Source organism: Heterodontus francisci, chromosome 14, assembly GCF_036365525.1.
Source record: "Heterodontus francisci isolate sHetFra1 chromosome 14, sHetFra1.hap1, whole genome shotgun sequence".
Classification (NCBI taxonomy): Eukaryota; Metazoa; Chordata; class Chondrichthyes; order Heterodontiformes; family Heterodontidae; genus Heterodontus; species Heterodontus francisci.
Genome location: NC_090384.1, coordinates 97,105,813 through 97,129,104, shown reverse-complemented (window position 1 = coordinate 97,129,104; position 23,292 = coordinate 97,105,813). Strand labels below are relative to the sequence as shown.

Sequence of the window (23,292 nt, the reverse complement as noted above, 5' to 3'; positions counted from 1 at the left end):
CTGTACAATAAACAGTTTCTATTTACAGATTGTATATGTATTTTATATTTGCAGCATTTAAATCACTACAAGGGTTCTGAGGATTTTGCTGTATTATAATGAGTAATCAGAGGGCAGAGTCTTGGTGTCATTTAGAGGGGGAAGGGATGGATGTTGGTTGTAGATTTTTTTTCCAGATCTGTGCTACACAGTGGAGAGCACTGGTCTACAGGGAAAACAAATCATAGGGTGACATTGGAATTATTATGCAGCAGATGCAGGTACCGATACCATTATTCTTTCAACTGTTTGTCCTTGGCGAGGGTGTGAAGGAGATTTAACTGAATGATACCCAGGTGTGGAATTTGTTATGTTGAAATACTAGAGAAGGTGGAATTGTTGTTGGTGCAGAAAAGATTATGGGGAGATTTAATAGAGGTGCTCAAGATTGTGAAAGGGTTGTGTTTTGAAAGAAAGGCAGGACTTGCATTTATATAACTCCTTTCATGGTCACAAGACATCCCAAGGAGATTTTCAGCCAATGAAGTACTTTTTGCGTATAGTTACTGGAGAAAACGCGGCAGCCAATTTGCGTACATCGGTTACATTGAAGGGAGCAAATAAGGAGAAACAGTTTTCATTGAGGATGGGTTTTGAGATTTTGACAAAATTCTCAGAGGGGAGATGAAGAGAAATTTCAATACAGTGAGTTATGATCTGAAATTCACTGTCTGAAAGAGAATTGGATATATATTTAAAAAAGAAAAATTTGTGGGGCTATGGGGAAAGAACAAGAGAGTGGGACTAATCGGATAGCTCTTTCAAAGAAACAGTATAGACACGATGGCCCCCTGTTTTGTAAGATTCTGAGGGTTTAAAATAGGCATCAGTGGCAAATGGTTTATGGAAATTGAAATGCCGTTCAGGCTGTATAACTTTGAGTTGCTTCAGGTTCTAGTCAATAAGGAGGTTTCAGCTGTTGTCGGTATTTTCCACAAAAGACCTAACCCTGGAGTCTATTGAATTTCAACAGCCTGTAATTAGTAATATTTTAAAATAGCTTGAAATTTGGCTAGCTTACCATGCCATTTGGAGCCTCCGTACTATTTAGAGATCTGGGGAGCGGTTGCGGTGCATCTGTGACTAGTTGGAATCCGCAGGTTAAGATTATGTATCTGCACATGGCGGTAATCAGGATTAAATATGCTTTATGTCATCACAATTGCAACATTATTTTTAATTTTGGAGAGGGAGGCAGTGTGTGTATACTTGCGTGAGGCAGGCACTACTTATGGGACATATACATCACTAGTTTAGAGGCTACATGTATGAAAGTAGTTCACGTGAGCAGGAGCTTAATGAAGGGTGACAGTAGTATTCTGTATAGGGCTGTATTTTGAGTGAACAGAGGCCACAGGTGGTATAAGATAATACTGGAATGTTGCTAGGATCTCTCAAGCGAAATGGCCATGTCATGTTTTCATTAACTGTGGAAATATGCCCAGCTGAACAATTACTAATCTTTGTCCTACCAAACTGAGACTTTGCAGAAGGGATTTTGAACCGCAAAGTACTAAGGTGAAGATTTTATCATTAAAGGTCTGTTCCTGGATTAAATTGTATGTACGCTTTGCCTGTTTTTAAAGGGGGAAAAAACTCATTTTTGAACTGATGGGGTATGACCTAAATGCATGTCAAAAACTGTAAGAGTACTGCACAGGAAAGAAATTGCACAAAATTACAATGTTGACACTGGGCCATTTAAAAGCAATCATAGTAGTCAAAGTTTTAAAAAAATATTTTAACTGTTATTTGAGTGAAAGGGGGAGGGTGGGAAGAAGAAGAAAAGGGCAGTTGAGTATACTGAAAAAAGAAACATGCTGTCGAAGCTTTTCATCTTGCACATCAGGACAGATGCAAGGATGCCAAATTTCAAAGGGAGCAGCAATTCATACTGCGTGAGAAAAGGGGTGCTGATTGGTTGGCAAGTCAACTTTGGTCGAGGTGTTGCCATGGAGAATGCACGAAGGAACTATTGACCCCCACACCGTTTAATTCAAAAAGATGCAATGCCTGCACATATTCCTTTTGCCAGCAGAGGACAGGTCCCTGCGTATGAATATATGTAGCTTTGAGCAAGTGTAGGTCAGCCCCATTGTGAACCCGACTGATCATCTTAAATTGACAGTATACTTCTTAGCACACTGGGGATTGTTCAGTAAGTGCTGTCCAATCATGGAATCACATCTAACATGTGTTCTGAGTTTTGCAAGTATGGGCTGGTTGAGTATAGTCGGGACATAGGAAATAAGAGTAGGCCATCTGGCCCCTCGAGCCTGCTCCACCATTCAGCCAGATCATGGCAGATCTTCTACCTCAACGCCATTTCCCTGCACTATCCCCATATCCCTTGATATCTTTAATATCCAGAAATCTATCGATCTCTGTCTTGAACATACTCAATGACTGAGCCTCCACAGCACTATGGGGTATAGAATTCCAAAGATTCACCACCCTCTGAATGAAGAAATTCCTCGTCATCTCAGTCCTAAATGGCCTACCTCTTATTTTGTGACTATCCTCTGGTTCTAGACCTCACCCTTCAGGCTGGGGACACATCCTGCATCAACCCTGTCGAGCCCTGTAAGAATTTTGTATGCTTCAATGAGATCACCTCTCATTCTTCAAAATTCTAAAGAATAGAGGCCCAGTCTCCTCAATCTTTCCTCATAGGACAATCTCGCCATCCCAGTAATCAGTTTGGTGAACCTCCATTGCACTCCCGCTATGGCAAGTTTATCCTTCCTTAGGAGACCAAAATGGTACACAATACTCCAGGTGCGGCCTCCCCAAGGCTCTATACAATTGCAGCAAGACTTCTTTCCTCCTCTACTCAAAATCCCTTACAATAAAGGCCAACATACCAATTGCCTTTTTAATTGCTTGCTGCACCTGCATCTTAGCTTTCAGTGACTTATGAACAAGGACACCCAGGTCCCTTTGGACATCAACCCTTCCCGATCTCTCACCATTTAAGAAATGCTCTACATTTCTGTTTTACCCATCAAAGTGGATAACTTCACATTTTTCCACATTATATTCCATCTGCCATGTTCTTGCCCACTCACTTGGCGTATCTAAATCCCCTTGAAGCCTCTGAATCCTCCTCACAACACACATTCCCACCTAGTTTTGTGTCATCAGCAAACTTGGAAATCATACATTTGGTCACCACATCTAAGTCATTGATTGTGAATAGCTGGGGCCCAAACACTGATCCTTGCGGTACCCCATTAGTCACAGCCTGCCAACCTGAGAATGACCAGTTTATTCCTACTCTCTTTTCTGTGCATTAACCAATTCTCAATCCATGCCAGTATATTACCCCCAATCCCATGTGCTCGAATTTAGCTTACTAACCTCCTGGGTGGAACCTTATCGAAAGCCTTCTGAAAATCCAAATACACCACATCCACTGGTTCGCCCTTATCTATTCTGCTAGTTACATCCTCAAAAAATCCCAGGTTTGTCAAACATGATTTCCCTTTCATAAATTCATGTTGACTGTCCAATCCTATCATCATTTTCTAAATGTCCAGTTATTACATCCTTTATAATAGATCCTAGCATTTTCCCTACTACTGATGTCAAGCTAGCAGGTCTGCAGTTCCCGGCTTTCTCTCTCCCTCCTTTCTTAAATAGTTACATTTGCTACCTTCCAATCTTCAGGAACTGCTCCAGAATCTGTAGAATTTTGGACGATGATCACCAGCACATCCACTACCTCTACAGCCACCTCTTTCAATACTCTGGGATGTAGATCATCCGTTCCAAGGATTTATAAACTTTCATTTCCATTAATTTCACCAGTATTACTTTTGTTTTACTAATACTAATTTATTTCAGTTCCTCGTTCTTGCTAGTCCCTTGATTCTTTAGTATTTCTGGGAGGATTTTTGTATCTTCCTCTGTGAAGACAGATACAAAACATTTTTTAGTTTCTCTGTAGTTTCCTTATTCCCCATTATAAATTCCCCTGTCTCTACCTGTAGTGGGCCCACATTTGTCTTTGTAATCTTTTCCTTTTTGTATACCTAAAGAAGCTTTTACAGTCAGTTTTGTTATTTGCGAGTTTACTTTCATATTTTATCTTTCTTTATCAGTTTCTTAGTCCTCGTTTGCTGAATTCTAAAATGCTCCCAATCCTCAGACTTCTACTTTTTTGGCAACTTTATAAGCCTCTTCATTTGACCGAATACAATCTTTAACTTCTGTCGTTAGCCATGGTTGGATCCCTTTTCCTGCTGGGTTTTTGTGCCTCAAAGGAATGTAAATTTGTTGTACTCTGGCTATTGCGAACTGCTGAAGGGATGTGCTGTTTGATATCTGCCAGTTGTTGGGACGTACGGTCTATGTACCTGGAATCGCATTGGCACTGGAATTCACATACCACATTACTCATTTGTGTGGTGGGCAGAACGTCTTTTTGACTTGACGGCAGCATCATGTATCCTGTTAGTGGGAAGATAAAGTTCTGTGATAGGGTGGAGGCCAGGATTGATTAAATGACAAAAGATTTCATTGTGCAAGGCCAAATGGAGTGGTAATGGAGCAAATAAAGAAGCAAAAGACGTGTCTAGAGGAGATGTGAATGGCAAGATCTGAATAACTGCTGTCCGAAAGCAAAGTCAAGGAAATGAGAGAGAAATAAAAGAGAAACCCCAACCAGTGAAGAAAAACAAAACAAAATGGGAGTGGAGGTTACTATCTAAAATTGTTGAACTCAATGTTGGGTCCAAAAGACTGTAAAGTCAAGCTTCCTGTTTATATGGAAAGAATGTGCCACAGCACTGACCAGAAGTACTAGTGCATTTAAACAATGGTGCAGTAAAATGTGCTTATTCGTCATTGGAATACTCTGGACAAGTACTTCTAACAGGAAAGCAGTTCACAAAAAATCAACAGAGCTTCTCTGTTAAACTTTCAGTTCAAGCACTGCTTGTTAGGAGTGTTTGTACCTTGAGATCGAGTCAAATAACTGTTCTAGGACAGTGCGTGGGAGTTTCTTCACTGTTTCTACTATTACTTTTGATATGACTAAATTCAGCACAAATGAAGATTACACACTGGTGTCAAATGGAGCCTTTTTGCCAGCGCAGAATACTGAGCCACTATGATGAAACTTGTCTTGTGGCAAGTTTTTCAGTTACCTGGCAACATAGATGCCAACAGATGGTGCAACTGACATCATTCATTTGGTGTCTTTCACATTTCACTTGGTATGTTGGCGGTGATTGTGATCTTTTAATTTTACATTCTTATTTAAAATACTGGAGATATGATCAAAGATAAAACTTGTGTCTCTTGGATGAACACATGAAATATTTACGCAAAAATTAAAAGATGAGCACAGTGTAGCCACTGAAATAATTTACATTTCCCAGAAACTCAAAGTGAAAGTGTGAAAACCAAAAAAATCCCACACAATTGTGGTTGGGGGAGGGGAAAGAAGAGTTTCAGACCAGCAGCTCAGTCTGACAGTGATATTTATGGAGGGATTACTGTGGACTTGAAGCTTAAAAATAGTGGGAGACTAAGCAGTCTGTTTGAGTCATTATTTACCCAGTAGCTGGAAGCATTTTTTATTTCTCTGTTTGGTCTGCTTTTCTTTGAAGTGAATTAGGCCTCATCCCCATGTGCAAGCTTCAAGATATTTTTACATAGAGACCACTCACTGATTGTAGAGATGTTATTCAGAAAAACTAGTCCTTCTCTCTCCAATTCTAAGTTTCAGGTTTCCACAAAAACAATTTAAATTGTGAAATGTCATTTATTCTGGTAGCTGCACTGTACTATCTTGTTAATGGGAATGTAAAATAAAATGATATTTATTGGCCAAAAACCTTTTCCCTATTCCTAAACATGCACACAATTCTATAATTTGGTTATTCAGTGGTACAATTAACAAATTACATCTCCTGGATATTCCCGTTGCACTATAATAATTGGATGAGGCACATCAATTTGTCTGGGTAGCATCTTCAGGTCCAGTCACACCTGTGTGGGTATGTTCGTTCCCGTTAGTAGCTTGTGTTCACAGGCCGTGGAAATCCAGGAGATCGGTGGAATTGGATTAGGTAGCTCATGTGGAGAAAAACACCGGTGCAGAGTTGGCGGTCTGAATGGTCTGTTTCTATGCTGTAACATTGTGTGATAAGAGCAGCTGAGGTGGCACCATCCTCTCTGAATGATAGGAGAGCTCCTCATTTATATGTAATTTACAACATGCTATTCATTCTATTTTCAATAAACCTACTGTTACAAGTTTTGGGTCTGCCTCAGATAGTTGTGTAGTCACCCCCATTCGAAACCTCCATTAGGACTGCATTTTTCTCTTTTCCAAAGAAAAATGCCCCAACCTGTTCAAACTTTCCTATAATCTCTCAGTTCTGGCACCATGCTTGTCAATCTTTTTACACTTCCCCAGCAGCTGTGTTCTGTAGAATTAATTCTAATAAGAGTTTATTCTCATACTGCCTGACTTAACTGCTCTGGAAGATATCCTTGTCTCCTGTGAGCATGTTAATACATGAAAATCTCTCTCGAATGCAAGTGCAGTGACGAGGTGTACAAAGCTGTCTGAGCCACAGGATGTTTGACATGGCATTAATTTTAAGTATCTTAAAGTATTGTCATTTTGGAACTGAAGAATGAATTACATGTTTTACCCACTTTGCTTTAAACCTGGGGAAACTGTATGGGATGAATAAACCTGGGCAAGCTCTGACTTGTAGAGATTGTCTTGAAAGTTGCTGAGTAACTGTCATAACAGAAAATAAAGATAGGAAGTGAATACCTGACTGCTGTTTTAACTATTCACACATATTAATTATTTTTGACAGCCATTTTAAGGATGCAGAAATCTGGTTTCTGGAAACTGAAGGTAGCAATGAAAACTAAGTTTCTTTTCCCAAACAGTTTGAACAGATCTTGGCTCTTCATTTTTTTGCCACATTGCCACAGAGGGAAGGAGGAAAGAGATTGGGAGAGTAGCCTAATAGTCAGTAAGACAAATGCTCAAATGGTTTATATTTGGACTATTCATTCTGTTATCTGATAAAACTTAAAAATACATCATGGCTAAAATTGACTTCTGATGAAAATAAAGAGAGATTCAGTAATCATTTTTAATTGCTCTTTCATTTTTTCTTTCTCTAGGAATTTGAAGATGCGTTGCTGGTCGATAACTGGGATTTCTTAGAGGACTTAGTTTCCAAATTGCTTCGAGGATGTTATCAACGCAAAGATATTAGGTAAATAGTGTAGCTAGAGCTGGGTACTGTTCGTTAATGCTCACGCATTTTAATCTGTTCAATTGTACATCATGTCGGGATAATTAAGTTCATTACTACCAGTTTGCTAGAAGTGAGGTGTTAGGGTTGCAGGCTACAATGGCATGTTGCCTCTGGTGTTTGTATCTCAGTAATTGGCCAGACAGGATTAAGACTGCTGCAGTTTAGTAAACTTTGTTCATTAATGTTTGAAGAATACAATCCAATAATCTGAAAGTAAACTCTGTATATTACAGAAGATGATTGGAATAACATGGAGAAAGCTTATTTTCACAATTAAATTTTCATTATGAAATCTTCAAATTCAAATGTTTTGGTAACTAACCACACCAGCTTTGGGGCAGTTTTTGAATGTATGTTAAGTTGAATTGGAATGAATGAAAAACAGGATTTCTGAAGTGTGTAGTTCTAAACACACTACGAAAATTATAATTTTGCGGTTTTGCCATCAGATTGTCTTAAAGTGTTGTAGAACTATTTGCTTTGTTGCACTCCATACTGCAGCATATATATTAAATCTCCTTGACAGATATAGAACTATTTTGGGTGAGAAAAATTTAAGCCATAATGTCACTAAGCACTCCAACATATTTCTTCATTATAGCAATAATAATTATATTTTATGAGTGATAATGCAGAATACTAAATTAAGAATGATGTGATGTGCTTGTATACTGCTGCTCCTGTAACTCGCTTGTTATTTGGTTTATAGTTGTTGTTGAACTGTCTCAGTATACACTTTCTGATGTTCCCCAGTGCTAGTTGAGCATATTTATTGTAGTGGAAGCTGATTTTTGTAGATCTAATAGAGTATGGCAACTAATTGCAGCCCTTGCATTTCTGTGGAAAGTAAAATGAAGGATGTGCATTATAAACTACAGGAAAGTATAAAACAACTCATTGCAATTATGCAACTAAGCTCAGTACCATAAATTATATATCTGTGTTAAAGTTGGTGTTTTGTTTATAATGAGTCCATTAATGGTTACATGGAGTTTTAACTGTTGTCCTATGAAATCCAAACATCATAGCCCAGAAATTATGTTGTGCGATAATTGCCTTAATGCGCCTGAAGTTCTTTTCTCTGCTATTTTAATTGAGCTGTTAATTTGTTTAACATGAATGGGTTAATGCTTCTGATAAAATGGCAGAGAGGGAATTTCAGGCAAATGCATTAAGCATTTATATATGTAGTTTCAAGCCCAGCTTATTTGGAGACATCTTTCTCACCTGTATAGTGTGATGTTGCCTGAGTTGTTTGCAATGGTAATAAGCATTGGTAGCAGTTTGTCATATCTGTTTCAGAACATTGGCGTTTCATGGGGGCAGACTTCAGTTTTATTTGAAACTGTGATGTGAGAGGGCTAATATTATTCCATGTATTTCAACCCCCATATCTCACTGAGAGGGCAAGAAAGTACCCTCTCCAATCCGTTCAGTGTAACCTTAGCTGGTGTGAGTGACATGTCCTTTTTTCCTCTCGAGAGTTCCTCCCTCCCATAGGAGAACGGCTGCTCTAACTGAGGCTAGCTCTTCCTTGGATGCTATCTGCATCTTAATTCACCCACTGTGGGAAAGTGACAATTGAGACCAACTGATAAATGAGTTTTTTCCATACTGGATTGCGGTGTTAAGTATGTTGCTTCACCTGCAGGAAAACAAATATGCCATCTATGCCATTATTTAAAATAAATACCCACATTACAGCTATCTTGAGTGCTACAAGTACTGATTTCTTATGTGCATTAGGACATGGAAAACTAGGACAAGAATTAAAGCTGACCTTGAATGGACAGCAGAGTAATGAGTTGTGACACTGTTTCTGAAGCTTCTACTGCCTTCTGTTGAAAATCAAAACTGAAACAGTGCATAAAAGTGAATATGGAAGCATAAAATTACAAAGTGATATTGATGGAATAAGTGGTTGGGCAAAACTGGCAAATGGATTTCAATGTTGCCAAATGTGATGTCATTGACTTTGGACCAAAAAAAGATAGAGCAGGGTACTTTCTAAGTGGTGAAAAACTGGAAACCGTGGACATCCAAAGAGACTTGGGGTTCCAGGTAAATCGTTAAAATGTCATGAGCAGGCTAACAGAGTGCTGGCCTTTGTAGCTAGAGGGCTAGAATACAAGGCGGTAGAAGATATGCTTAAGGTGTACAAGGCCACACCTGGAGTACTGTGAATAGTTCTGGCTACCACGCTTTAAGGATATATTGCCATAGAGGGGTGCAGTGTACTTTTACCGGAATGATACCTGGACTCCAAAGGTTAAATTATGAGGAGAAATTGCGCAAACTAGAGTTGTATTCTCAGGCATTTAGAAGGTTAAGGGGTGATTTGATCGAAGTTTTCAAGATATTAAGGGGAACAGATAGGGCATATAGAGGGAAACTATTTCTGTTGGTTGGGGCATAAAAATTAGGGTCAGACCTTTCAGGAACGAAATTAGGAATCACTTCTACAAACCAAGGATGGTAGAAGTCTGGAACTCTTCCGCAAACAGCAATTGGTGCTGGATCAATTAATTTTAAATGAGATTGATATATTGTTAATGGAGATATTAAGGGATATGGAGCAAAGGTAGGTATATGGAGTTAGGTTGCAGATCAGCCATGATATCATTGAATGCTGGAACAGACTTGAGGGGCTGAATGGCCTCCTGTTCCTAAGACCTTTTGTCCTCATTCAGTTGAGGATGTTCCAGTTCGGGTTCTTAAGTTGAAGGGATTCCATCTGAACTCCAAACCCTAGCATGTACAATCCAACAACAATTTTGTATTTATAGCACCTTTTAGCATAGTAAAACGTACCGAGGCATTTCACAGAAGCGTTATCAAACAAAATTTGATTCCGGGCAGATAACCAGAAGCTTTATCAAACAGGATTTAAGGAGTCTTAAAGGAGGAGAGAGGTATAGGGAGGGAATTCCAGAGTTTAGAACCTAGACAGCTAAAGGCATGGCTGCCAATTGAGTAGATAAAATCGAGGATGCACAAGAGGCCAGAATAGGAGGAGCACAGAGATCTCTGAGGGTGTAGGGCTCGAGGAGGTTACAGAGGTGAGGCCATGGAGTGATTCAAAAATGAGGATGAGAATTTTAAAAGTAGATTGGCTCCCGGTCCGGCAACGTTTGTTGCACAGTCTAATCCAGTCTGAATTGTTGTAGTATTTTTACCTTTTGATGCTGTAGTTGTAGCCAGGTAATACAAACATGTATAAAAATGCTTCTAAATTTCATGCAGCCAGATTTCAGCTGTTTTGGGTGACACGACCACCAGTTTTTGAGATTGGTCATGAACTATACAGGTGTGATCAACATCACAAACAAAATTCAAAGAGCCCCAAGAGATTAATAAGGGAGAATTGGATTTAAGTTTTTTTTTTACGATTCTCATAGAATTGCAATATACATTACCACTCTCTCGTGTTGTTTTAACTTGCTGGTCTCACTGAGAGAACTGCATGAGAGACGTTATTATGCTTGGTCATGTAATGCAGTTGAAATAACAAGATCAGTGTACTGGCTCCTGTGAACACTTCCTGTGCAGGTGTCTATATTGTGTTCACCATTTAATCAAAACACCCTGGTTTTGATTCTAAACGCTTTCCCCTCTGTCTCTCAATCTTGTTAATGTGTTGGATGTAAAACTTGAACATCTGTAGAATTGACAAACATAAGATCTTCTCCAGTGTATCAATGCCCTTTTGAAACCTGGGCCCCAAATTCTGTTCAGCCTGATGCCTCTGGTATACTTTCCATTCACTATCAGTACCTAGAATGTGCCCTCTATGTCTCCACAATAACACTTCTGGTATACTTCCCATTCGCTATCAGTACCTAGTATGTGCCTCGATGTCTCCATAATAACATCTCTGGTATACTTTCCATTCTCTATCAGTACCTAGTATGTGCCTCGATGTCTCCATAATAACATCTCTGGTATACTTTCCATTCTCTATCAGTACCAGTATGTGCCCTCTATGGCTCCTCAATAGCAGCAAACAGCTCTCTAGAAATTCAAAAAATGTCATTACAATTGCACAATTATTTGACTCAAATTACTACAAAAACTTATTGGCTCAGCATTTAGTAAATCCTATTGTGACTTGAAGCTTGGAGGATGAGAGCTGGCACTGACAAAGACATTTTATTCAATTTCTGAGATGAATGCAAGAACCAATCACTCACGAGTACTTTGTTTATCTCATCAGCATAGAGAATTTTCACATGTACCTTGAAGACATCATACGGCATCGATGGGAGCTTGAAGAGGGGAAGGAAAACCCACTGCAGGGAATACACTTTAGGGCTCTCTCTTCCCGAATAATTGTAGAAATCTTGCACAGACTCTGTGATTACCGTCTGGATGCTACAGATGTTTTTGATCTTCTAAAGGTGAGGGATTTTTATTTTCTACTGTTAGTTTATTTTTTAATCTCCTTACATACATTATGGTACAAAGGCCATAACTATGTACAATAGAGCGGAACAGTGTTGCATTTTTCAATTAAAATATTGACATTTCTATAAAAGTACAAGTTTAGTATGCCACCATACGGGATCCTAGAGTGTATTTGCACTACAAACTTGGTGTTGGTGCAAAGCAGTTTCTGCTAGTTGCGAAATCTGTGTCCAAGTTGCTGCACAGGCCAACTCCAAAGCTGGGCAAGACTCTCAGTTCCCCACAGAATCTTGTACTTGGCTCTATTATTTAGTCATGCTTTAACTCCAGATTTAGGCTGTATTCACACTGCAATTTCCTTATATCAAAGTTACATTTGCATACTTTTATTTCTAAAACTCTGCTCTAAATATAAGAGCATAAGAAAAATCCAAGGACATCTGTCTGCCCTATTGAACTGTCTCTCTAGTATTTTAACTCGCTCAGCCCAGTACTCCACTTCATCTTGAACTCCCTCAATGTTTCTGATCCCACTACCTCACCTAGTAAATTATTCCAAAAGTTTATCACCCTTTTGAATTTTTTTCCTTGAGATCTGTTTCAAACTTCACTAAATTAACTTCACTAATTTAATTTAAATGTATGTCTTATTATTCCACTGGCCTGACTGACAAAATAGCATTCTGGGTTTACCTTTTCTGTGCCATGGACTACTTCATTGTAACTTGATGAGGTTGTCCTTCAGCCTCTACCTCTCCAGACTGTCGAATTTAAGCTTCTCTAATCTTAGAATCGTAGCATGATCAGCAGAGGAGGAGGCCATTTTGCCCATCGTGCCTGTGCTGGCTCTTTGGTCGAGCTATCCATTAAATCCCACTCCCCTGCTCCCCTAACCCCAAAGCCCTGTAAATTATTTCCTTTGAAGTGTTTATTCAATTCCCTTTTGAATGTTACTATTGAATCTACTGCCACCACTCTTTCAGGCAATGCATTCCAGATCACACCAACTCGGTGCATTAAAAAATGTTTCCACTGGTTCTTTTGCCAATCAGCTTAAATCTGTGTCCTCTGGCTGATAACCCTTCTGCCACTAGAAATAATTTCTGTTTATTTACTCCATCAGAAACCATCCACGATTTTGAAAAGCTGAATCAAATCTCCTTTAACCTTCAGTCCTCTAAGGAGAACAAGCCCAGCTTATCCAGTCTCTCCACATAACATAAGACCCTCATACCTGGTACCGTTCTGTTAAATTTCTTTTACACCCCCTCTAAGGATTTGACATCCTTCCTACAGTGTGGTGCCCAGAATTGATCTTTATATACCAACTGGGGCCTAACCAGTGTTTTATAAAGGTTTAACATAATTTTCTGGGCTGAATTTTAACAGTCCCTCAACGTGGAGAGGCCTGTAAAATGCTATCGGGAGCGGCCCGCCTCGACCCAACATGCCGAGAAGGCCCCACCGGATATTAGCGGCAGCGGCAAGGCCTCGGTGCGGCCCCCCTCCTCTCGCTACTTGGCGGCGGGGCCTTCATTAAAATATTAAAATGAGGATAATTAACATTCAAATTAACTTCCCCACCGACAGCAGCCGTCCCATGACGACTTTACAGCCCATCGGCCGTGTCTCGCGCACCTTTGTTGGAGTTCCGAGGCGCGACACTGGTGGGGAGGGGGGAGGAATAAAATTCAGGGCGGGAGGGGTGGGGGAGCGGGGAAAACTATACCTATTGGCTGTGGAGATGGTGGATACCTATTGGCTGTGGGGATGGTGGGAAGGGGTCGAGGGGCAAAAGTGAAGAGGTTGGGCGCGAAAGTTCGTGCTGGGAGTAAAATACATTACAAGCCCACATCCCATGAATGAATTTTTAAAAACGCAACAGACAGTAAACACACCATAGTGGGGGTTGGAAAAGGGCCTGCATGTTTTAATTTTTAATTTGAATTAAAAATTTTGCATAACCCCTTTAAATATTAGAATTTCTCCTAAGGGATTGGAGCCCTTTAAGAATGGCTGGGGACGCGGCAGCCGCCCCCTCTACGTCATCGGGGGCGGCCGCTCCACCCCCTCCATTTAAATCAGGCCCTCGCGCGTAATATCGTGAGGGCTGTGCGGCGGCACTTCCGTGTCGGAAGGCTGCTGCCTTTGCCGCTCCGCCGCCGCAGAGCGCAGCATGCTGATAAAATTCTGCCGCCTTGTTTTTGTACACTCTGCCTTTATTAATAAAGCCAAGCACCACACGTGCTTTTTTTTTAAACCGTCTTCACAACTCCACCTTCAAAGATTTGTGTACGAGCACCCACAAGTGTCTTTGTTCCTGCACCCCATTTAAAATTCTACCGTTTTGTTTATATTGCCTCTCCATTCTTTTTGTCAAAATGTATCACTTCATACTTCTCTGCGTTAAATTTTGTCTGCATATTTCTGCCCATTTCTCCACCTGCCTCCTGAAGTCTGTTACTATCCCCCTCATTGTTTACTGCATTTGAGTTTCGTGTCATCGGCAGACTTTAAAATTATGCTCCTTATATTCAAGTCCAAATCGTTGATGGATATCAAAAAGAGCAGTGGGTCTAATACTATCTGCTAGGGAACACCACTGTATACTTCCCTCCAGTTTGAAAAACAACCATTCACTATGATTCTCTGCTTTCTGTCCCTTACCCAATCCACTGCCCCTTTAATCCCATGGGCTTTAAACTTGCTTGGAAGTCTATTACATGTATTTTGTCAAACGCCTTTTCAAAGTCCATATGCACAACATCAATCGCACTTTCCTTCATCAACCTTCTCTGTTAACTGCATCAAAGAACTCAATGAAATTAGTCAAACATGATTCTCTTTTTAACACATTTCTGGTGGCATTCACTAGCCTATACTTTTCCTAATGCTAGTTAATTTTATCCTGGATTATTATCTCTAGAAGTTCCCCACCACCAACTTAATACTGACTGACCTGTAGTTGCTGGGTTTATCCCTATCTCCTTTTTTTGAACAGGGGTGTAACATTTTCAATTTTCCAGTCTTCTGGCACCACTGGTAACCAGAACTGCACACACTGTCCCAAGTGATGTCTGATTAGTGCACCATAAAGCCTCAATGGAACCTAGACAGCACCATTCCTGGCTATGTAGACCAATATTCTGTTAGTTTTAATTGCTTCTCCATATTGTCTTGACATTGAAAGTAGCAAGTTTGTTTGCACTGTAGCATCCCCATCAAAGTCTGACTTAGCCAGTTCTATTGCCTTCATTGTACCCCATTCAGTATTTTGCATTTGTCAGTGTGGGCGTACACAGTACAGTATTATTCAATTAAAATTATTGAATAATTAAAAATTTCTTTGAATTATCAAGGTAGACTTATGTACCAGTTCCCAGTTGATCTTTTAGTAACAGATATTTTGGCCACTTGCCTGGCTTTCAAAGCCTAAATATAGCCAAACAATCTACTGGCCTGTTGCAATAGGAACATAGGTATTAGGAGCAGGAGTAGGCCATTCGGCCCATTGAGCCTGCTCCGCCATTCAAACAGATCATGGCTGATCATCTACTTCGAAGCCATTTTCTCCCACTATCCCCATATTCCTTGATGTCATTGTATCCAGAAATCAGTCGATTTCTGTCTTGAACATGCTCAATGATTGAGCTTCCGCAGCCCTTTGGGATAGATAATTCCAAAGATTCACCACCCTATGAGCAAAGTATTACGACCAAGTGAGGAAGGTGTCCAGGGGTCCCTTTTAGACTTCACCTGGTCTTGTTGGTTATATTACTTTTAATTATTTTAATATAATCTCTCGACGATATTTGTTGAGCAAGCATATTTGCAACTTGCTGTAGCTTTCTTTGATGTCTAGTTTTTGAAAGGTACATTTTGGTTACAGAACACAGTGAGGATCTGGAAGTGTGCCCTGTGTTTAAAAACTAAAAGCATGAAAATTGGTTAAAAAATGCTAAGCTGGTTAGCTACTGATTTTGAGAACTTTTACAGCATTTTGACACAAGACAAGATTGCACCCGAGAGATATTTTCTCACTGCACATGTCACAAAGGAAACATTGAAATCTTAATTTGGAGTGAGATTGTTAATAGATTAAATTAGATTTATGCTGCACCATAGAGAAATGCCTGATCTTTACTGGGGTGGGGGCAACATCTGACTCGCCCTGCTAGAAGTACATGTCTTGATAGCAAGTTATGGAGAGATCTGTAGTCTAGACTGTCTCAGTTGAAAGGAGGAGGCTGTGTATGGGTTGGCAGTGTAAAAGGGAGGGGAAAAGATGATACTAATATATACAGAATGGAACACTTAAATCAGTGGGGCGCTCTGCAAATGCTGACACAATTCTGATGACCCCAGTCTTAAATATCAAAAGACAGAACCAGCTGAGGAAAATTGTGCTATTGTTGTAAAACCCGTCTGGTTTGCTAATGTCCTTTAGGGAAGGAAATCTACCGTCCTTACCTGGTCTGGCCTACATATGGCTGCAGACCCACAGCAATGTGGTTGACTCTTAAATGCCTTCTGAAGTGGCCGAGCAAGCCACTCAATTCAAGGGAAAGTCGGGATGGGCAATAAATGCTGGCCTAGCCAGCGACGCCCACATCCCACAAACAAATTGTTTAAAAAAACTTGTTAGTACACAACAGGCTAATATATTGCTGGCAAGTCAGAGGAAACCAGAGCACCCGGAGAAAACCCACGCAGACACAGGGAGAACTTGCAAACTCCACACAGGCAGGACCCAGAATTGAACCCGGGTCGCTGGAGCTGTGAGGCTGCAGTGCTAACCACTGTGCCGCCCTTAAACATTGATCATCATATTACCTCTTAACCATCTTCTTTTGAAATGAAAAGATTTCACATTTTTAGTTTCCAATTTTTGGGCGATGGGAAGGAGAATTTGGATTGTGAACCAATTTTGCTTAGATCTGAATCCGTTAGGCCAGTTTTGTATCTATTTTTAAATATCTGCAGAATGTGCACTGTCAGTTTGCAATGACCTTTTCCATATCTACGTTCTTTCCACATTTCACCTAATTTGTGGATTTACACACAGCTTTATCAGTTTTTAATAACATTTCTAGTTGGTGATTATAGAAGCAAAAAAAAACGCTAGTTTGAGGTACAATGTTACAAAGCAGAGTTTTGAATCCAAGTCTTGGTGTCATATAATATTGATTTGTTTCAGGGTCTCGAAGCAGACAGCTTAAGAGTAGAGCCCCTCGGAGAGGACAGCATTGGAGCACGATACTGGTATTTCTATGGCACCAGGCTGTACAAAGAGCTGCCTCCACCAACATTGCCAAAGGAGGCACCAAAACATAAAGCATCGAAGAATGATAATAAGTAATGTATATTCTATATTTTAAATGGAGGTTAAAGCTTTCGTAAGCACAAGGCGGTTCTAATCTACAAATAGATAAACAATGTTAAGCTTTTAAGATTGTTCTGTGTATAATTTTGTTTCTTAAATACAATATAGGAATGGGAGACAGTCAGCATGATTCAACAGTATAAAACTCCTTGAAGGGATACTCTCCCGGTGATTTTTTTCCCCCTCTCCCTGGATGGATGATGAGTCCATTCTAAGGATAAAAGTTGTGGCAGGTACAGCCCATGCACTAACAGTTTGTAATGACTCTAGTTGAAATTTGTGGCATTCTGAATATTAAATAAATTATATTATTGCTGGGCTGTGGCTTTACCACTATCTAAAACAATAGGCTCACCCAATATCACATCCAGCTTTTAGTCATGTTTTGTTTAATTTATTTCTTCCATTTTCTCTCTCGCTTGTCAAACTCTTGTGGCATTGCACACAGGAAATCTTTTTTACAGGTGAATCCAGGTTAGCAGGCAGGGAGGGAAACCATTGGACCAGGGTGAACAGGTGTAATTCAACCCCCATTTTAAAATCATATTTCTTAATGTTATGATTCACATTAAAAATTCCATTGTCTGCATTTTTTATGGAAAACTTTCTATGTAAACTTGTAACTCTAATTATAGCCTCCTGCCACTGGTTTCCATTATAAATGTGGAGGTCGGAATTTATGATGGAAAATATTGATGTGTGTTCAGCTGCAAGATTTTAATGTGTTATTAGTTGGTCTTCTGTGACATTGCACATGAGTATTCAAGATCAATTTGAATTTTCCAGACCAAGCAAGCTGAGGGGTTGGGGATAATAGAACCAATGTAGGGGAGTCGTTGGTGGGTGGGGATGGTGAGGTGAGCAGGAGAGGAGATGAAGTAGGAAGTGAAAAGGAGGATAAAGAGATGATAGGAAGGAGTGAATAAGGGGAGAAAGAGGATACAGTCATGATGGGGGGGAGGAAGGGCAGCCTTTAGCATGTAACCATTGGGTTGAGATGGGTTAGAAGAGGAAATTCAGAAGTCTTCCAGTACCAACTCACTGTCAAAACCTCCATGTTGAATTCCTTACCTCCCTCAGTCATTCCTTCTTCCTACAGTCTTCATTCTTTCAGAAACCCATGCTCGGTATTGAGCAAGCTCTAACTTACCTTGTCTACTCATTTGCTGTTTTTGGTCATGATCGTATTTGAGGCACTAGGTTTCATCTTAAAAAAAAAAACTCTCCCCACTTCACCTCCTTCCCAAGCTGCTCATATTAAAACATTTATTTTTCTGATTTCGCTACCACAAATTAGCAATTTAGACTATCCTTGAGACAAACTATTAAACATATACCATTTTGGCGCTTTAACTGAGACAGTTCTAGGAATAGAGGGGGATAGGAAATGGAACCCAATGTGCTAGACGTTTGGAAGTGGTTTTATGTTTTGTTTTTATTAAATTGCTCTCAACAAATAACCACAGAGAATCAGTTTGGTTGTGGTTCCTGAGATGCTCAGATGTGAATCAATAGTCTATCAGCAGTGACTTGGATGAAGGGACCAAAAGTATGGTTGCTAAATTTGCTGTTGACACAAAGATAGGTAGGAAAATAAGTTGTGAAGAGGACTTAAGGAGGCTACAAAGGGATATAGCTAGATTAAGCGAGTGGGCAAAGATCTGGCAAATGGAGTATAATGTGGCAAAATGTGAAATTGTCCATTTTGGCAGGAAGAATAAAAAAGAAGCCTATTATCTAAATGGTGAGAGATTGCAGAGCTCTGAGACGCAGAGGGATCTGGGTGTCCTAGCGCATGAATCGCAAAAGGTTAGTATGCAGTTTCAGCAAGTAATTAGGAAAGCTAATAGAATGTTATTGTGAGGGGAATTGAATACAAAAGTAGGGAGGTTACGCTTCAGTTATATAGGGCATTGGTGAGACTACATCTGGAGTATTGTGTACAGTATTGGTCTTCTTATTTAAGGAAGGAACTAAATATGTTGGAAGCAGTTTAGAAAAGGGTTTACTAGACGCGTACCTGGAATGGGCGGGTTGTCTTAAGAGGAAAGGTTGGACAGGCTAGGCTTGTATCCGCTGAAGTTTAGAAGAGGTAAGAGACAATTTGATTGAAACGCAAGATTCTGAGGGATCTTGACAGGGTGGATGTGGAAAGGATGTTTCGCCTTGCGGGAGAATCTAGAACTAGGGGTCATTATTTAAAAATAAGGGGTCGCCTGTTTAAGACCGAGATGAGGAGAAATATTTTCTCTGAGGGTCGTAAGTCTTTGTAACTCTCTTCCTCAAAAGCCAGTGGAAACAGAGCCTTTAAATATTTTTAAGGCAGAGGTAGATAGATTCTTGATGAGCAAGGGAATGAAGGGTTATTGGGGGTAGGCGGGAATGTGGAATCGAGATTACAATCAGTTCAGCCGGGATCTTATTGAATGGCGGAGCAGGTTTGAGGGGCCAAGTGGCCTACTTCTCCTAATTTGTATGTTCATATGGTTTTCTCATAACTGCCAGAATAAAAATTCCAGAGGATTGGGTGCAGCTGCCCTGCCCAATACCAATGCAGGTAGCCAACGTAATTGACCTGGCACTCAGCCACCGCGTATGTGGAATCAGAGTCTCGAACTGGTGCTAAGTGGACTTAATGGAAGCATTAGTCCCTGCTCCTATCCTTGCATCAATTACTTCAATGAACAAAATGTAATTAATGTTTTGTACACCAGAAGTGAGTGTTACAGTCATAAATGTGTGTAACAACTTGAAACATGAATGCAGCATAATTTCCTCACTGTAGAAAGCAAATATCATGAAATGTGAAATATTTCAATCTGTCAACATAACCTTTGCTTCCTAGGAAAGGAAAGAAACTTAAGCAAGAAGGAAAATTGAAAAATTCCAGAGCCTTGCATAAAAATATTACAACAAAGGGCAGAAATGAGAAACAGAAGAAAAAGTGGAAACTTCGTTATAGTTTATCTAAAACAAGGTAGGGTAGGACATCGAAACAAGCATTTCTTTGAAGCACAGTGTATATAATATGCTACAGGCCAGAGTTTTTAAAAGAACAAAGTGTATTTTCTGAAAATAGAGACATGTTGTCGAAGCTTTTCATCTTGCATTCATGAGGACAATCGCAGGCATAACCAATGTAAGGGAAACCAACAACTTATACTGCCATTTGCTGGTTCATTCCTCAGGGCAATGCCTTGACCAATCAGAGTAAAGCTGTCTGGTTTAAATTTTAAACACAGCTTGGCAGTTAACTGTCAGTCACCATATACTGGTGCATTCGCCATGGCAACGACTCTACCAATCAGAGTTCACTTGCCAGCCAATCAGCACTCTCTTCTCATGCAGTATAAGTTGTTGTTTTCCCTTGCATTGTTTATTCTTGCGATTGTTTTGATGAGTACAAGACGAAAAGCTTCGACAACATGTCTCTATTTTCAGTAATACTCAAGTTCTGTACTACCAAACGACTAAAGTGTATTTTATGTGATGTGCGTTTTTAAATTTAATTTGGAAACATACCTTGAAGGGACTAGTGCTGATTCAAATGAAAATAATTATGACAACTTTTTAAAACTTACTTTAGGAACATAGGAGCAGGAGAAGGCCATTCAGCCTGTCGGACCTGCTCCACCATGCAATACGATCATGGCTGATCATCCACTTCAATGCCTTTTCACCACACTATCCCCATAACCCACTCCAATTAACTTTGGCATAACGCTACTACGTTTTCTTTCTTTCATATTCAATGATGGAAAATCTAGCCCATATTCTCTTCATACTGTTCAAATATTGGATTATTTGATTGCAGAGTATGCTACGTAACGTTACCAGGTACTGTATAGGATGTGTTTCAGGCTCATGATCTCCCATGTAATTAATGGATTACTGACTTAATTTTGTCATATGATGGCCTCTTGTGGGAAGTAAATCTTTCCCTTCTCCCTGTCTCCCTAAACGAGAGTAAGGAACTAAAGAATATTGACAGAGGTCTATGCAAGCTTGTGTCATCTTGTCCTTTTATCTAAGGAATTGACGCATGGCACAGAAGTGCACTCAGAAAGTTGAAGGTAAAATGACGAGCATTTCACTGATAGGTTTAATAATTGTGTCGGTGTTACCATACTCAAAAATGCATTTTGATGAATGGTTACAGATTTTAAGTGTTCAGTTATTCTATTTTAACAGTGATAAGTTTGAGAGAGTTGAAAAGGGAAGTGGAATGCTTGATGAAACCTCCGATGAAGAAAGTAATGTGCAGAAGGGAACGGAGGCTGCAGGGTATAATGGTAAGAACGCTCGAGGGTATAACTTATTGACAAATTGAAGGTTATGAAACTGATCAGCTGTATAGTGTTCAATGAGAATTAAATGTAGATTAAAATTGGAGCTGAGACCATCTGATGTTATGTCATACTGCAACTTCATCAAGTACTGATACTATTAGCATATTTCAGTCTTCCTAAGTAGAAGGTAGAATTTAAGTCATAATGCCACAAAAGTTTATAACCTCACTTTATAAGGAGGGAAGATTGTTGCAGCATTATCTATCAACGCCAATTTGTCACACCAGTAACTTCCTTCAGCAGGCTTTCAGCAAACATTGCATGATGTCTTCTGCCTTGACATATTGAACACCTGAAATTAGGTGGTGACCATCCTTGGATCCCATTCACACTAATAAAATATCCTGTGTTGCTGACGCAAGCTAACCGACATTGATCACACTTGGAGCAATTTATTTGCCTTATTTGCAATTCGCTACTTTTTGAAAAGGGGTCTGCTGGGAAGAATAATCTGGTTAAGCTTCCATAAAAATTTGTACAGTAATATGTTCAATTTAAAATACTTCAAAAGATAAGTGACCAAGATTCATCAAACTTTTAGTTCCATAATGTTCACATGACCTTCAAATATTTGTGTGCCAATAAAAAGATGTTTGTCACCTCAGTGACTTAAATGCTTGTCAATGGTATCTGTCATTCTAAAGCTTTTATATTGGTTTTGTTGTGTGCCACTGCTACCTTTATTGGAGTTGACTCACACTGTCACATATTTACTTGTATAATAGCGGGAACCAGGGCTTTACAATGGAAACCACTTGTGGTCTGGGCCATATCTTCATGTCTTTTGAATCAGCATTTCTTCAGTCTTTTCAAAGGTGGACTCAGTTACCATTAGATGAGACTTCGTTTGGATCATTAAGGGCTTTATTTCAACAAGGTGAAAGTACACAGAAGCAGATATGATCAAATTCACTTCATTCAATCAATAAAACGGGTCTACTTGCAATGATGTAAAACAACAAAAAATTTGACATTACCCCACTTTAATGGGACATCTTACTTAAACTGATGACCACTCCATGTTCTGTCCTGCAGGCCATGGTGGGAACTGCTCTCCCTGAAGTCTCCTGTGTTGTAGCCTTTTACTGCCTACCAACCTGTAAAGCTTCCTGTTCTAAAAGCAATCAAAACATTCTAACACAGTGATGTGCAGGCCAGTATTAGTTACCCTGGTCTTTTGAGGATATGTGAAATGTAACACAAGTGGCACCTTTAACAGCAGTTTAGTTCCACAGATTTTCCATGATTCTGTTCATCTGTAGTAGAATGTTTTGCGAGTTTCTAAACCACGGACATTAAGGGATTAAATCTGATCTTTCTTTGCGTTGAATTCTAACTGGCTAATGTAAAATCCAGAAACTATGAAATGATGGATTTGATTTTTTTTAAATGAAAACTATTCCATTTTACAATATGTTTTGAGTGGTTTGTGTCATTACCCGTGTGTCACCATTTTACTTTTTTGGATTGGGTGGTGTTCTTCAGGCCTTAGCCTATCTTGAATGTATTTTGTCCTGTCATTTGTGTTCCTGATCACATTTCATAATAGCCATAACTGCAGCTGATGCTAACTCCCTACTTTTATGTTTAATTTCTGGCACTAGTTTCTCCAGTGAAGGTGCACCTAGAAGAAATGAGTACTTGGTCTCTTGTGTGTCGCACTTTGGAAGAGTGGCAGCGTCTAGCAGATGGTTTTGGAGAGAGCCAGTGTTCAAAAGAGCGGAAGCTATACAAAATTTTGACCGAGAACTTCATTCCCGAAATCAGCAATCTGATCGTGCAGAAGGTCAGTTATGAATTTGGTCCTGTTTCAAACAGTAAA

At 39.7% G+C, this 23,292-nt stretch overlaps 1 protein-coding gene across 5 annotated transcripts in view; it reads left to right on the top strand.

Moving 5' to 3' along the window:
- The window catches only part of LOC137377168 (chromatin remodeling regulator CECR2-like), an 80,267-nt gene that overhangs the window by 25,043 nt on the left and 31,932 nt on the right, over positions 1–23,292 (top strand). For 3 of the 5 annotated variants that reach the window (XM_068046583.1, XM_068046582.1, XM_068046581.1), the window contains exons 2-7: positions 7,198–7,292; positions 11,548–11,731; positions 16,936–17,093; positions 19,967–20,098; positions 21,313–21,413; positions 23,075–23,256. In XM_068046583.1, coding sequence (XP_067902684.1) covers positions 7,198–7,292; positions 11,548–11,731; positions 16,936–17,093; positions 19,967–20,098; positions 21,313–21,413; positions 23,075–23,256 — 852 coding nt within the window. Of the gene's footprint in view, positions 1–7,197; positions 7,293–11,547; positions 11,732–16,935; positions 17,094–17,260; positions 17,355–18,839; positions 18,931–19,966; positions 20,099–21,312; positions 21,414–23,074; positions 23,257–23,292 lie in introns of those variants that run through there. The other 2 variants (XM_068046585.1, XM_068046584.1) reach the window with 2 other exon arrangements.